Here is a 14,059-nt window from a genome sequence, read left to right as displayed (position 1 = left end):
TTTCAGTGCCTTTGCTGCGAGGTAAATGCTTTTATAGGCTCATTTACAAAGGCTGATTGTGAGTAGGCTTCATTTCATATTTAAAATTTTATTTTGGTTTAGATATGAGTAAAATTCTGCTCTGAGAATCTATTTGAAATTTTGTGTCTTAAATCTCACCTAATTCATATGTAGCATGGTCATTGTAGGACAGAATGCTCTGCTGGCTGTTGCCAAGGTATCACATGGTGGAGACAGGCCAGCTGTGTAATGTAGTGTTCTCAGTAGTGGTTGTAATGCCAGGGCTCCTAAGCTCTGCTGCCAGCCCACTGTGGGATTGTAAAGGAAATGTCATAACTCTTCATTTTCTCCACTTGAGACACAAAAATTTGTATTTCAAAGTGAGGCATATTCTCTAAGCATAGAAGTGTACAATTGTGCTCATTTTTCATCACTTTTAGTATGTGTCTTCTGGAATAGAAATAATTCCTGACACTTTATTAGTAACTGCAGTTTTACGTGGCATAGCTTGTACAAAGAGAAGAAAGACATAGCCTTGCATCTCTGCTGCAGCTTGTTGTTCTCTGAAAAGATTCTTTTCTTTAACAACATTCTTCAACAAGTAGTGGGGCTTTAGAAACAGTGCTTGAGGATACTGGGTCAAAGTCCTGTCTGTTTTAGTATGTGTAATACATAGGAAGCAGATGGTAGAGGTGAATGTTTTATTTTCATGATGGAGGGTAGTTATGAGAAGAGTCTAGGAATCTCTGTAGACTCATGCTTTTAAGGGTTTCATGAGAGGTATGGAAAAAAGGATGATGAACAGATATGTGGTAAAGCTGGACTCTCCAGTAGAAGAACTAGGGAAGCCAGATGAAAGCAGCAAGTGACACAATTAAAAAGCAAGCAGCAGTATTTTGCATTAGCATGTGGTTGTACCATGGGAGTGTTTGCCGTGGAAGTTGTTCATGCTAAAAATGTGCATGGATTCCAAAATGACTGAATAAATTTGTATAGAAAAAGATTCACTCATATGAAATCAAAAGGCTAGCATTTCTCCTTCAAGTCCCTGTGGCAAGCTGAGAGGGCATCCTGGAGAAAGGTCCTTAAATGCCTGCTTTTGAATACTGTTGGAGAGAGATATTTTGCTAGGTGGACCTTTGATCTGAGCTGAAAGGCACTCTCTAAGGTTCTTTTAAAGAAAATCAATAAACTCATGGAATCTTACTCCTCTGTCCCTTTGTTTTCCTTCCCTCTTTAGTAACCCCTTCTTTCCTGTCACAAAGTCAAACACTTTTAAAAAGTAACTTCTCTGCTTTTCTCATCCATCCCATCCAATGCTCTCTGGGATCCATCCTGAAACTGTCCTTGCCAAGGTTTCTCATGTTATCTCCTTTGTTTGACTTAGCAGCTCTCTATTCCTCTGCCTTCTGGGTTCTCAGTCCTGCCTGTCCCTCTGCATCTTCTCAAAAGGATCCTTTGGTTTCTTCTTCCAGTTTCTGTAAAGTTTTCATAAAGTTTTGTCACTGGTGCCTTTTTGTTATGCCTTAACCTCTGGCTAATATCCCTTAGAAGTACTCTATCTGGCTTCCTGTAAACAACTATTTCATTGTTTTCTTTAAAACCTGTTGTAAAAAAAATTCTGTCTGTGATCTTGCTCAGAGTGGGTGGCAGTGGCTAGCTTCTTATCTGCTCATCAGTTCATCACTCGTGGTTTTGTAGATGTGGATCCGCTCTCTTCAGGCTCACCACGACATGCAAGCATTCGGGGCAAGGACAGCCTTTCTAAGGCACTAGAAACCCATGTGTGTGACATTTCAGTGTGTCACAGATAGGCAGCAACAAGGAAAGAACCTACCATTTCTTCATATTGAGAAACTGCTGTCTTGCATTATGAATGTGATTGCCTTTCATTCAAATTATTTAGAAACAAAATACTAAGATATTTGGCCTTTCAAATAAACATTGGAGGAGACGTCAATAAGTACATTAAACTTCTTTTCTGCTTTGGTTAAATTAGGAAGAAAGGTGCTTTGGAGGTTTACATTGGGTATGTTCTTGCTTCAGGGACAAAGTGGACCTTCAGGAGGAAAGGCAGTACCACCAAGACCTGCTAAAGCCGTATCTAAAAAACGGGTAAGATCCACAAATATATGAGTCTTATCAAAATGTTTTTTGCATCTTTATTTATGAGATACACACTAGATTCAGCCTGAACAATAGCTTGTTTTGTGGAATTGGTAACATTTCAATTGATTTAGCAGTAAGGAGTTGCTCTAGATGTCCATTGATAAGGAAGTTACACTAGCAAATTAATATTAAAATGTCAGCTAAAACAAGGTCACAATTTAGATGGAATGCAATATGAAAAGATTAAAATAAAATGTTTGGGATGTAAAGTCCAAAATAGAAGCTAACCTAGACTGTAATAAAACTGCCTGCTCAGTTTAGAAAAGTCAAAACATAGCCCTTATTCACTTAACATAGAAATACAAGCATTCGAGAAAATGGCATTAACTTTTTAACTGTCAGTCTCACGATAATATTTTTACCTTTGGGCAAATAAATGCTTACAATACCTGTATTTAATTTGCCTTCCTCTGATTTAAATCCATTGTCATGAATGGAAGGACAGTTTAGGTGTGTTTAAACAGGCATGGGGAGAAACAGTTTTTCACTTTCTTAGGACAAATCACAATCTTGTTAAGTGTTCCTGGTTTGACTCTTTAAAAGTTAGTTACTTTTAAATGAAAAACATTAATAATCCCACAGCACCTTTTATCTGATTAACTAGAGAAAACAGCCTTTGAACTAACTGGCACTGAATTGTGTATGATAAAGATCCTGGAAGCAAGTGTTCATGTAAGGAGCATTATATCACAAACAACTGTTCTGCCATCATAGTCTTTTTTGTTTCAGAGCACCTGACCTTCCGTACAGGTTGCATTTCAGTTCACTGAGAGAAAAAAGGGCTGAAGCCTGTGACATTTCTCTGCATGCCTAGCACATGCAGAATTCTCTTTTCCTTTCAGCCACTGCACATTTTCATGTGGCATTGTGCTCTTCACTTTTATGGTGCTCTGCAGATGGCAAAGCTTTGCTAGGTCCAGTCTCTCTGCCTGCAACCAGTCTTTACTTACAACCTAACACTCATCAGTAGCTCAGTAGGCCTATAAAGTTTAGCAGACCTGAGAGAACTGTATTTAAAGAGTGATTGATTTACTTTAAATCAACCCATTACACATTTCAAACTGAGGGAGAAATTTTGCCTGGAGCAGTTAAACACTTTAATCAGCAACTTTACATTCTGGCAGTTTATCTGTAATGACATTTAATTGAAATTCATCCCTGCAGTGATTCATTTTCCTGTTAATGATATCATATCATGACATAAACCCTAGCCCAGCCCAAGGAGAGCAGGTTTCTGTGTTGGGAGATTGCAGACCTGCTGGCTTTTGTAAGAAAATAGTTAACATTTCTCTAGGAGCTGCATCCCTACAGCTTTGTACATTGAACAAATTTCTAAGTGTAGTTTATAGAATAGCACTTTTGAAGTAATTGCAGGCCCTCAATTTGTGCCCTTGAGTAGTTCTGACATATAGCTCATTTGTGTGTGACATAGTCAAAAGAAACAGAGCTGCCAAATTTTAAACTGAAACTGGAGTTACTTGAGTTTTGTTATTCGCATTACTTCAGTTTTCTTACAGGCCAGGAATTATCTTCAGACAGCAGCTCATCCAACACACTGAAGTTTTGCTGGCAAGTGTAGCCAATCCACAATCTTGAGATTTGGACCTGCCATTTGGGTTTATCTTCTCTGCTTAAAGCACATATGGGTGGGGGAATTCTGTTTTTAACTCCTTGCTCTATGCCTGGAGAAGTACTGCTTTGGAAGGAAGCAAAACAGACACAGTCTGGCTGCACTGATGGGTTTGTCTTTCCTGTGCTAGGACGAAGACGTCTCCACTGAAGCTGGAGAAGGCGTAGATGAATGGATATTATCAAAGACTCTAGTCAAACCCCCAGATCAACTGGAGTTGACTGAAGCTGTGAGTAAAACAGTGCCTGTTGTTGTCATGAGATGTGTACAAAACTCCATAAGCCAAAGCCTACCTCTTAACCATTTGTTTTGGAGGAAATTATCTATACATTCAACTCCAATACTTGCTAAAGTACAGTGTCTGCAGCATAAACAGAAATTATTTTCAGCAGAACAACAGGGATGTGTAACTGCACGGGTTTGATCCATGAAGGAAATGGAACCAGAGGCTTCACTGAAATAAACAGGACCCTAGAGCTAACCCTCAGGTTTTCAGGTGCCTGTCTGTGATGCGTAGCACTGGGAGATGCCCTGCAGTTTTGTGTCTGTTTCTTCCCATCTTAGTTCACTAGAATTGCAGTCAATCACCCAGCTGCAGTTGTCTCTCCTCACTACCTTATAAAACATTCCTTCCTGTCTTTGAAGTAGCTCTCAAAGATATGTACTTTCTACCAGTCACGCGGTGTCTTTCTTGCCCTATAGAATGCAACATTTTTCTCGGGCTACCATACATTAGATAAGAATTAACAAGACAGTTACGGAATTCAAGGAAGACCATAGCAATATTATGGTAGGAAGTGGGATGATCACTGACTCTAAGCTTGTCTCCAAGCATTGTTCTCATGGAGGCATCAGCTGCACATGAGGTGTCTGCAGTGAACTGAACATCATAGAACTAAGCATGAACCTAGTGACTTTTTGTATGCTGTACATTGTATTAATAACAGAGTTTTATTTACAATTTTGTTTCCATTCCAAAGGAATTAAAAGAGGAATTTACACGCATCCTGACAGCTAATAATCCCCATGCTCCTCAGAATATCGTCAGATACAGCTTTAAAGTAAGTGTGGCATGACCTGTAAAACCAGAGGTTTTTTTCAAATAACTGGGTTTGTGTTTTTCCTTTAATTTATAAGCAGGTAAATTTCCCCTTAGTGTAGCTTTACCTTGTTACACATTTACTAACAATGATTCCTCTGCTTTTACAGAGGGCAAAAATCTAAAAGCATTGACATATTTATTCAGAAGAAGGATATCACAATTATTCAACAAGATCTGGCTGCAAACATAAATAGTGCAGCTAATCTCAGGGAGTAACTTTTTTCCATTTTGTGGTAGTTAGAGAACAAAGGCAATGCCTTGCTCAGTCTTTAATACAGTTATACCTCAGTATTCGCACATCAAGATACAGTTGTTTGAATTCTCAAAGAGCTCAGAAATGTGCTTTGTGAAATCATTGAGAAGAGCTCTATTCATCATGAGTAGGTGCATCAAAGAATGCTAGGAAATATCCAAGAGCCACACCTTCACATTTGTGTGTCTAGAGCCTTTGTAGATAGCAACAAAGCTGCTGCCAGAGGATAGTGGAATCGTGGCTTTACTTCCTACTCCTCCTATGGAAGGGTTACATGGGACACAGGAACATCTCCTCTGGCTCTGGCACTGAATTCTCCTTAACTTTAGGCTAGGAACAGACAACTGGGTGAAATATTCCTGAGCCTGTCTCATCTCTATGTTACTGTAGCTAGTTTGACTAGCCATTACATGAGATCACCCAAGAAAGTATATAAGTCTTATGGAAGCAAATAAAGTCACTTTCTCGTCTATTTGGAGTTGATGTTTTCCTTATTTATGGGATAGAAACAAGTGATGGATGACCTGTATCTTCAAGTTTTCCACAGTGACTGAAGTGTTCTTAGTGCTATGCTATGATTGATGCAAAAAGCAGTCACATTTTTAAGGAGAGACTATTGAAAGATCTGTGGTTTGCATGGGCTTCTTATTGCTTTTCGGTGCAACTCAGAATCATAAGACACAGCTGGGGCCTAGGTATGTGTCTGCACTGTGCAGTGGTCCACAGGCAAGTGTCAAACAAGCTTGCATCAGTTAGCACAGCACTTTTAACCCAGACATGCTGCTAAGAATTTGTACTGTCTCCAGACCAGAGCTTTTCTCTTTGTATGGTGCTGCTCTCGTGTGGGTACAACAATTCACTCAGGGACCTCAGCAGAACAGCACATGACAGTTTCTTGGGGAGTGCTGAGTAGTAGAGGTCCACTAGGTGGTCCTAGGGGGGGTTAGACTAGATGATCTTTCAGGGTCCTTTCCAACCCTTAACATTCTGTGATTCCATAATTAAACTCAATTGCTGTGTTAGTGGTGGAGAATTAGAAGTTTCATGTTCTTGCTTCTTTTCACTGTATTTTTAATTTATAATTTAATGTATCTCTCAGTGTCCTGACATATAAATACCTGCCAGTAACAACCGTCTGCATATCTTCTTAGCTTTAACAATTTAAGCTACACAGTATTTCTGGTTTAAATTTTTTTTCTATGATGATTTTGTTGTCTTTTCCCTCTTTGTAGGAACGAGCATACAAGCCAATAAACTATGTGGATCAAATGGCCATTCACTTTTCTTTGAATGGAAACATGATACCCAAAGATTCAGATGAAGGCAGACGGCAGAGTAGCAGGTTAAGCATTGCAGCAGGTAGGTTTATCATCTGAAACCAAAATAATTTTCAGCTAAGAATTTGTATCACTTATTCAATGTGAGAGAATGATCATGCTTCATCATTACAGAATTGGACAGCTCCTATTTTGGCTTGCATCCTTCTTGGGAAAAAAAAAAAAAAAAACAGAAAAAACCAATCATCCACATGTCTGTCACAGTGTAGAAGATAGTGCCTGCTTTTTAAGCCACCTGAAACACTATCACTGAAGTTTTCAGAGCTATTTAGTGTCTTTAAAAAATCTTCCACTACCAATAGTTGGACATAACATGTCTAAACTCCTTAGCCTACTTTGAAAGCTTATGAGATGATTTAAAGTATTAAAGCAGAAGTATGTGGAGGCTGGGTGATCATTCAGGAAACCATTGTATGCAGCCAATTCTTGCACTCTTAAAGGGACATCTACTACTGGACAATGTGAGACACAAGATATTGAGCCAGTTTGACATTTGATCTGAGCTACTAACACAATTCTTAGGTTTTCAGTCAAAGGGAAACCTTAATCAGAAGCTGAAAAGTTCTGTTGTTAATAAAGATCTCCAAGTTTGAATTTTCAGCAGGGAAATATGTGCTGCCTTGGTGATTTTCTCATATTCGTGTTGTTTATGAAAGGCGAAGCTATGTCACAGAGTATGCTTTCAAGGTGGTAACTGTCTGTCAGGCACAGTGTTGAAGGCGATCTTCAATGGCATGAAAGCAGGGATTGTTGTTGTTGTCAATGCCTTTCAGATACTCCAAACCAGCTAGTTTCAAAGCTGTGATTGGAATATAGACATCTGTTGTTCTCAAGCAAGACTGATACAATAGGGTTTATCCATGTCAACAAGACCAAACCACTTTAAAACTTCTATCTACCTTGAGATCATTCTTCATGGTTGTCTATAATTGCAGCCATTTTTGAAGAGCAGAAGAGTCCTGAGCTAAAGAGATACTCAGAAACAAAGCTACTAAGATCAGAAGTTTGAGTCAAAATCAGATTTTCTTTTAATTTCAGTCCATCCAGAATTACTGCAGTTTCGTTCTAGTAATAACATTGTCTCCTTTTGTAGCTTTGAGCAATCACTCATCAAACTGGGGATTGATTACTGTGTTGTCTAATGAGATAGCATTAGTATATTAATGCTCCAGAAGATAGAAGGATCTGAGGAATATGGGATAACAGGTCCTGTTACCCTAGGCTTATTCACTTATCCTTTCTATCATCAGAAAAGGCTCCTGTTGAGACTTCTGCAGTAACATCTGAAGAGGCAGAGATTAAGGATGAAGAAAATACAGGAGATATTCAGGTAACTCTCCATAGTCAGCTGAGAGCTATCCATTTTATTTTTTATATTAGATTTGAAGTGCCTTTACTATAAAATGGACTTGCTGAGAAGCTTCTCTGATTGCTTCTTGATGCCTGAGATGTCTCTGCTATAGGTGAGATCCTGCAGATTCTACTGAACAGCTGGGATCCTGCTACCATTTTTTGGTTTGGAGAGGCTGTGTAGGAGAATGAGGTTCCTTACACTGGATCTTGTCTCCTCAGCCTGGAAAAGAAGAGACTGAGGGAGGAATCTGATTAATATTTATAAATATCTAAATGATGGGTGTCAGGAGGCTGGGGCATCCCTTTTTCCTATGGTATCTATGGTATCTATTTTTTCTGTGGTATCAAGCAAGAGGACAAGGGGTAATGGGATAAAGCTGGAACACAAAAAGTTCCATTTAAACATAAAAAAACCCTGTTTTACTGTGAGGGTGACAGAGCACTGGCATAAGCTGCCCAGGGAAGTTGTGGAGTCTCCTTCCTTGGAGGTCTTCAAGACCCACCTGGACGTGTTCCTATGCGACCTGATCTAGGTGAACTTGCTTCTGCAGGGGAGTTGGACTGGATGATCTCTAAAGGTCCCTTCCAACCCCTACCATTCTGTGATTCTATGATTGTCTTTATCCAGATATTTTATCAACATATATTGTAATTTACTGAGATCTGTAATATTCCTAGACAGCATGTCTATTCCTGAAAGAGAAATTGGCAAAAAACAAAATGTGGAGGAATGAAAACAGCAGGCATAACTACATGGAATAGGTGGTGGCCCGATTTAAAGTTGGCAGATCAGAAAAGGAGTATGCTGTGACAAGTTTGTTCTCAGCCACACAGTATCAAGGCCTGGAATCAAGGTCTGACTAGTTTCAGATAAAGCTCACTACCTAGTGAGGAAATGAAAACACAGAATAGTGGGACTCAACACAATCCTCTGATTTCTGAGCCCATTTTATCAAAAGCAGTCATGCTCTATTATCTTACTTTTGTCAGAATTTTTTTTAAAGTAGCTTCATCTCTTGAATTTCCATATTCTTTTTCCATCTCCTTGCTCTGATTGCTGGAAGTCTCCTAATTTTCACCTTAAATACTAAATCTTCAGTTACAGTCTAGTTCACTAAGAAGCAGAATTCCAGCAGTCTAAGTAGTGTTTCTGAAGAAGTATGGTCAGGGTGGACTGACTGCTGAATTTTCTTGCAGGCTACAGAAAAGGAAGAGGCAGAGGAGTTAGGAACAGCAGAAGTAGCTGAGGCAGCAGAGGCAGAAGAGCCTCCTCCCCCAAGAGTGAAGGAGCAGAAGCTTGCAAACCAGTTCAATTTCATTGAGAGAGCTTCAAGGACCCTCAACAACCCTATGCAGGTATGCTGCCATTTCCTTCAGTGACGTGAAGGATCTTTCCTTGGGGAGCGCATGTGAATTGTCTTTCTTTGTGTCATATCCTGTAATCTCTGTAGATACGATTAGGAGAAAAAGCCCAGACTTTTGCCATGATAAACATTTGTGGTGATGAAGGTGGTGACAGAAGAATTCTTGCCTCGGGGATTATTGAACAGCCTACAAGAAGTTCTGGTGTTACTGAAAATCCTTAAACCTCTACTTGCATATAACATTTTTCATGTCTATTTTCTTATTTGAAAAGGTACAGAGGCAATAATTAGGATTAGGCCTTGTACTTCAATTCTTACTGATGAAGCGGGGATGTAAGTATGCCCATATTGAAAGGATAAAGGTATTTACACTTGTGTTAAGCAAATGCTTAACAGACCCACCTAAGTATGAAAAGTCTTTACTTCTGCTACATGGTACATCTCCCTTACATTCTGTGCATGCATTTCCCAATCAGTACAGCCCCAAGGCCTTATGTTCCTTCCCTAAGCTTTTTGCTGAGCCTGCAGCCATTCCCAGGGAGTGTGCCTTCACGAGGCCTCCTGACTGAGTAGTAACACAGATCTTGGCCCTCAGTTGAATGCTCAAAAAAGAGCTTTTTGAATTGGAGATACAAATTTCAGAGAAAAAAATTCCTTGTTGCCCTGGAATCAGCAGATATGCAGCTTCCCCAGAGAGCCTGCCTGCCTCCTTGCAGCCTTTACACCTGAAGTGAGATGCCTTTACATCTGATGGGCTTGGAGAGATCTAAGATTTACTTTGTTACTGGAACTACTATCTCCTAGAAGGAATATAATCTCTGCCCACTAATACAGAAAGAGGCTCTCAGGAGGGTTTATGGAGCAGTGGGGTGCTTACAGCAAAGTCTGAGCTAAGATTCTTCATCTTTCAAAAATCACTGTGGAGGCCATGGAATTAGTTACTTCTCTATCCCCAGATCTGCTTGTTCTCTTCCTATTGATTTTACTGGGAGAGGCTTCTGTGCCTCTGTATGATTCTGCCTTTGAAAGCAGAATATAGACCTTAAATAGCTGTGAATATTGCTGTACAGGATGTACAGATTCCACCTCTGAGACTGCTTTATTTCAGAGGTCAGTGAAATGCTACAGGCAGCTTCTTAAAAATTTCCTGACACAACACTTTTTTGAAAGAAAATGCTGTTCCAGGAAATGAAAATTTCACAGAAGTACATTCATTTATTTCAGAAAGTTGATGTAAGTGTGATAAAAATATTATTTCAGTAACATCAGATGAATTGTTTATAGGTTATCATTCTGTTCAACTTTTTTGCTTAGACTACTGTACCCAAGTGGGTTTTTAATATATAGGTAAATCTTCATATTTGGTAGGATATCACAACTGATACTGTAATTGGTTGCAGAATATTTCAAATGGTAGAGGTGAAACAAAATTAAATATGGAAAGAAAACTTTTGGTACACAAGAATATGTATTTGTAGTGGCATGATCACCAATAATGCTTGTACAGTGCTCTAGGAGTCATTTGGATGTTGAAATAATTTTAGGTCAATGTTATTCTAACTACCTGCTAAGAGAAGACTGTTTCTACAGCTGGACTGTGTCACTACAAAGAGTTTAAATGCAAATATTATGTTTTTTTATGCTTTTTCTTTATTCAGGAAAGAGCATGTCAATCGGAGCCTACACCTTGTAAAAATTTCTCAGCCACTGCTAACCAGGTATATCCTTTTTACTTTTACAGAGTATTTTTACAGTGTATTTAGGAAACAGAGATATAAGAAAGGAAAACCAAAATTACTGTTTTCATTCCTTTCAGCGGAATGAACTCCCATACTGTGACTTTGATCTCTTATCTTGAATCTGAGAGCAAACTAGTGTAGCCCTCTTTTCTGCCTTGATGGGTGAACTTGTTAATGGTTTATGTTTCTAAGGTCAAATGTCTTGGTTTGGCTGGTTTTAGTTGATGTATCTCTTGCCAGCCACTCTAGACAGTCTGCTTTACAGAGTCTTAAATTAGTGGAAATGAGGAAACCACAGTGTGAGAATTGTTCTGGACACAGCAATAGGTAAACTGCAGCTTGTGAATACTGATTCCTCTGGGGACAGGGCTCTCTTGAAGTGAGGACATGACAGCCAGGTGTAGTGAATTTGCCTGGGACAGGTTTTTGGTAGCCAGGGAGGAGCTACAGGGGTGACCTCTTTAAATAAAGATCTGCCAGAAGCTTCCCCTGTAGCTGACAGGGCTAATGCCAGTCAATTCTAAGATGGACCTGCAGCTGACCAAGGCCTGTCCAGTTAGTGACTGAAGTAACCCCTCTGGGAATAACATATTTGAGAAGGGGAAGAAGCTGCTGCACAGTTGTTAAACTGCAGCAGCAACAGGGAGTGAGAATGTGAAAACATCTCCCCAGGCTGTGACTCTGTGGGAAGCCCAACCTGGAGCAAGTTCCTGGCAGGACCTGGGAGTCTGAGGGGAAAGAGAAGCCCATAGGTTGGTGTCAAGACTTGTTATCCTGTGAGGATCACAAACAGCCTGGAGCAATCTGTTCCTGAAGGATTCTTCTCCCCATGGATGACCCACATTGGGACAGTGTATGAAGAGCTGCCCCCATGGAAAGGACCCATGCTGGAGCAGTTTGTGATGAACTGTAGCCCATGGGAAGGACCCATGCTGGAGAAATTCGTGAGGGACTGTCTCCTGTGGGGAGGGGCCCCACACCTTAGCAGTGGGAAGTGTGAGAAGCAGCAGCAGCAGCAGCAAAGTCCATCTGTAATGAACCGATCATTAGTATTTACAGATATCTTAATGGTGGATGTCAGGTTGGGGCATTGTTTTTTTGTGTTGTATCTAGTGACAGGACAAGAGGTAATGGAAAGAAGCTGGAACACAAAAAGTTCCATTTAAACATAAGGAAAAACTATTTCACTGTTTTATTTCTCATTTCCAAGCTCTGTTCTGATTGTTCATTAACATATCAAACCATTTCTTCCGAAGCTGAGTCTGTGTTGCCCATGACACTAGTTGCTCAGTCCCCTGTCCAGTTTAAGAGGGTGAGTCATAGAATGACTTGGTGGGCATCTGGTGCCCTCACCACACCTGGTCAGCTGGAGGACACCTCCATCAGCTGATCCCATCAGAGGAACGTTGACTGGGATCTCAAAGTGCAGGAACAACTAATGAAAAACCCCATCGGACACGTATGCCTGCTAGACCCCCTTTAAGCACCATGTTTAAAGAGGAGAGACCTGTGAAGATTTCCTACAGCTTGAAATTTATAAGAGTTCATGGAGTTTTTGAGAGTGTTGTTAAGATTTTTATATAAGCAACACTTTTAACTTTTTTTTTACCTTGTCTATGTTTAGCTGTATGCAAAAGCAGGTTTCTAAAGCCTGAAGCTAAACCCAATGAGAACTGCAGCATAAAGAACATGGAAGGCCCTCTCTTGGCTTGTTGCAATAGATGTAGCTCTGGTTTATGTAGTGGGAATGTGCCTATTTGTTCATGATGAAGGGCTATGTAGTATTTTTGATACCCCTTTAGAAGTGTCAAAAAAAAATTTTGCATGACATTTTACATGTGAAACATGCTGTAGTTGTCACTGGAAAGAGAATCCAGCCAATTCTGCTAATTAATTCTCACAGATATGTACAAAATGTATTTGTGTTTGCCACTGATGTAAGTCTTGTTTCAAACCAGTGTACCAAACGGTTATGGAAAGTACCGTTTTGTTACTGGTGTACCACAGCAGCACCTAGGAGAAGTACAAGGTAATGGCAGCAAAATAAAAAATGCTGTTATAAGAATAGGAAGGGGAATGAAGGTATCTCTATCAAGCTGAAAATTGTAACCCAGTCTATTCCCAAACTTGATATCACCGAGTAATTGGCCTAAAATTTTTCCTCCTTTAAGCTGGACTTTCAATCATGTTTTCTGACACTGAGATGACCTGAGAGTTGGAGAGAACAGAGCTATTGCTAAAATGTTGCATTAAATATTTGAAAACTAAGAGAAAAAGTTTCCCCTTCTTTCCCTTTTAGTCTGTTGAAAATTGGAGTAGGCATAAAATAATACTTTGACTAAGCTCCTTTTTCCCTCTCAACTCTTTTTCTCTCTTGTTCTTCCTTATGCCCAGTGTTCTATTAAAAGGTTTTCTGTTCTGCTACTTCTCCTGCTCTTCTCGTCACATCTTCTTTGTCCTTTCCCTGATGTTTGGAAGATTTTTCCGTCTTGTTTGCACTTGTGAATTTACAACACAATACTACTTTTTTTTTTTTCCTAAAGATTTCTACCTCTCTTTATTCCAATGCTGTAGTCTGTATTTTCTGTTTGATTCATACACCCTCTCCTAAGCTGATGTGTCAGAATTACATTGGCTTTTATTTTGTCCTGAAAATAATGTTCCTGCTTCAGACACAGTACTAGCACTCCAATACTAATGTGTAATTCTTAAGTAGAAAAGTTGTTTTTGATCTGCTAAAGTTAGACATTTGTGACATGTGGCATAGCAGAAGATGTAAAGCTGCACTCAGTTTTCGTTTGATCATATGCTGCAGAGTTGGAGTCCAAGATTTAAATTGTGTTAAGCAGCTACAGTTTGATTTTCCAACACCACATGAGAAATGTCATAAAGCAGATGTTTAATGCATGTTTCCTATTAAACACTGGTAAATTAGCCAAACAGAAAGCCCTACAAAAAAATATCTGGAGTCAAAGCACCAAGAAGAGTGTTGACGCAGGGAAATTTTTAAGATTGCTATAATGTGTTCTTTTAAAAAAAAGACATATGCCATCAAGCTTTAAAAATTCTGGGCTTAAATCCTTCCCTTTTTTTGTGCAACAAGCCAGCTGTA

The 14,059-nt window shown here is 39.5% G+C and overlaps 1 protein-coding gene across 1 annotated transcript in view; it reads left to right on the top strand.

Moving 5' to 3' along the window:
- Positions 1–14,059, top strand: part of DNAI1 (dynein axonemal intermediate chain 1) — a 151,745-nt gene that overhangs the window by 9,259 nt on the left and 128,427 nt on the right. The window contains exons 2-8 of the mRNA XM_062018494.1: positions 2,047–2,115; positions 3,930–4,028; positions 4,780–4,860; positions 6,387–6,513; positions 7,742–7,821; positions 9,042–9,200; positions 10,867–10,926. Of these exons, the coding sequence (XP_061874478.1) occupies positions 2,047–2,115; positions 3,930–4,028; positions 4,780–4,860; positions 6,387–6,513; positions 7,742–7,821; positions 9,042–9,200; positions 10,867–10,926 (675 nt within the window). The remainder of the gene's footprint in view (positions 1–2,046; positions 2,116–3,929; positions 4,029–4,779; positions 4,861–6,386; positions 6,514–7,741; positions 7,822–9,041; positions 9,201–10,866; positions 10,927–14,059) is intronic.

This window comes from Colius striatus, chromosome Z (assembly GCF_028858725.1).
Source record: "Colius striatus isolate bColStr4 chromosome Z, bColStr4.1.hap1, whole genome shotgun sequence".
In the NCBI taxonomy this organism is placed as follows: domain Eukaryota; kingdom Metazoa; phylum Chordata; class Aves; order Coliiformes; family Coliidae; genus Colius; species Colius striatus.
This window is presented reverse-complemented; position numbering and strand designations above follow the sequence as displayed.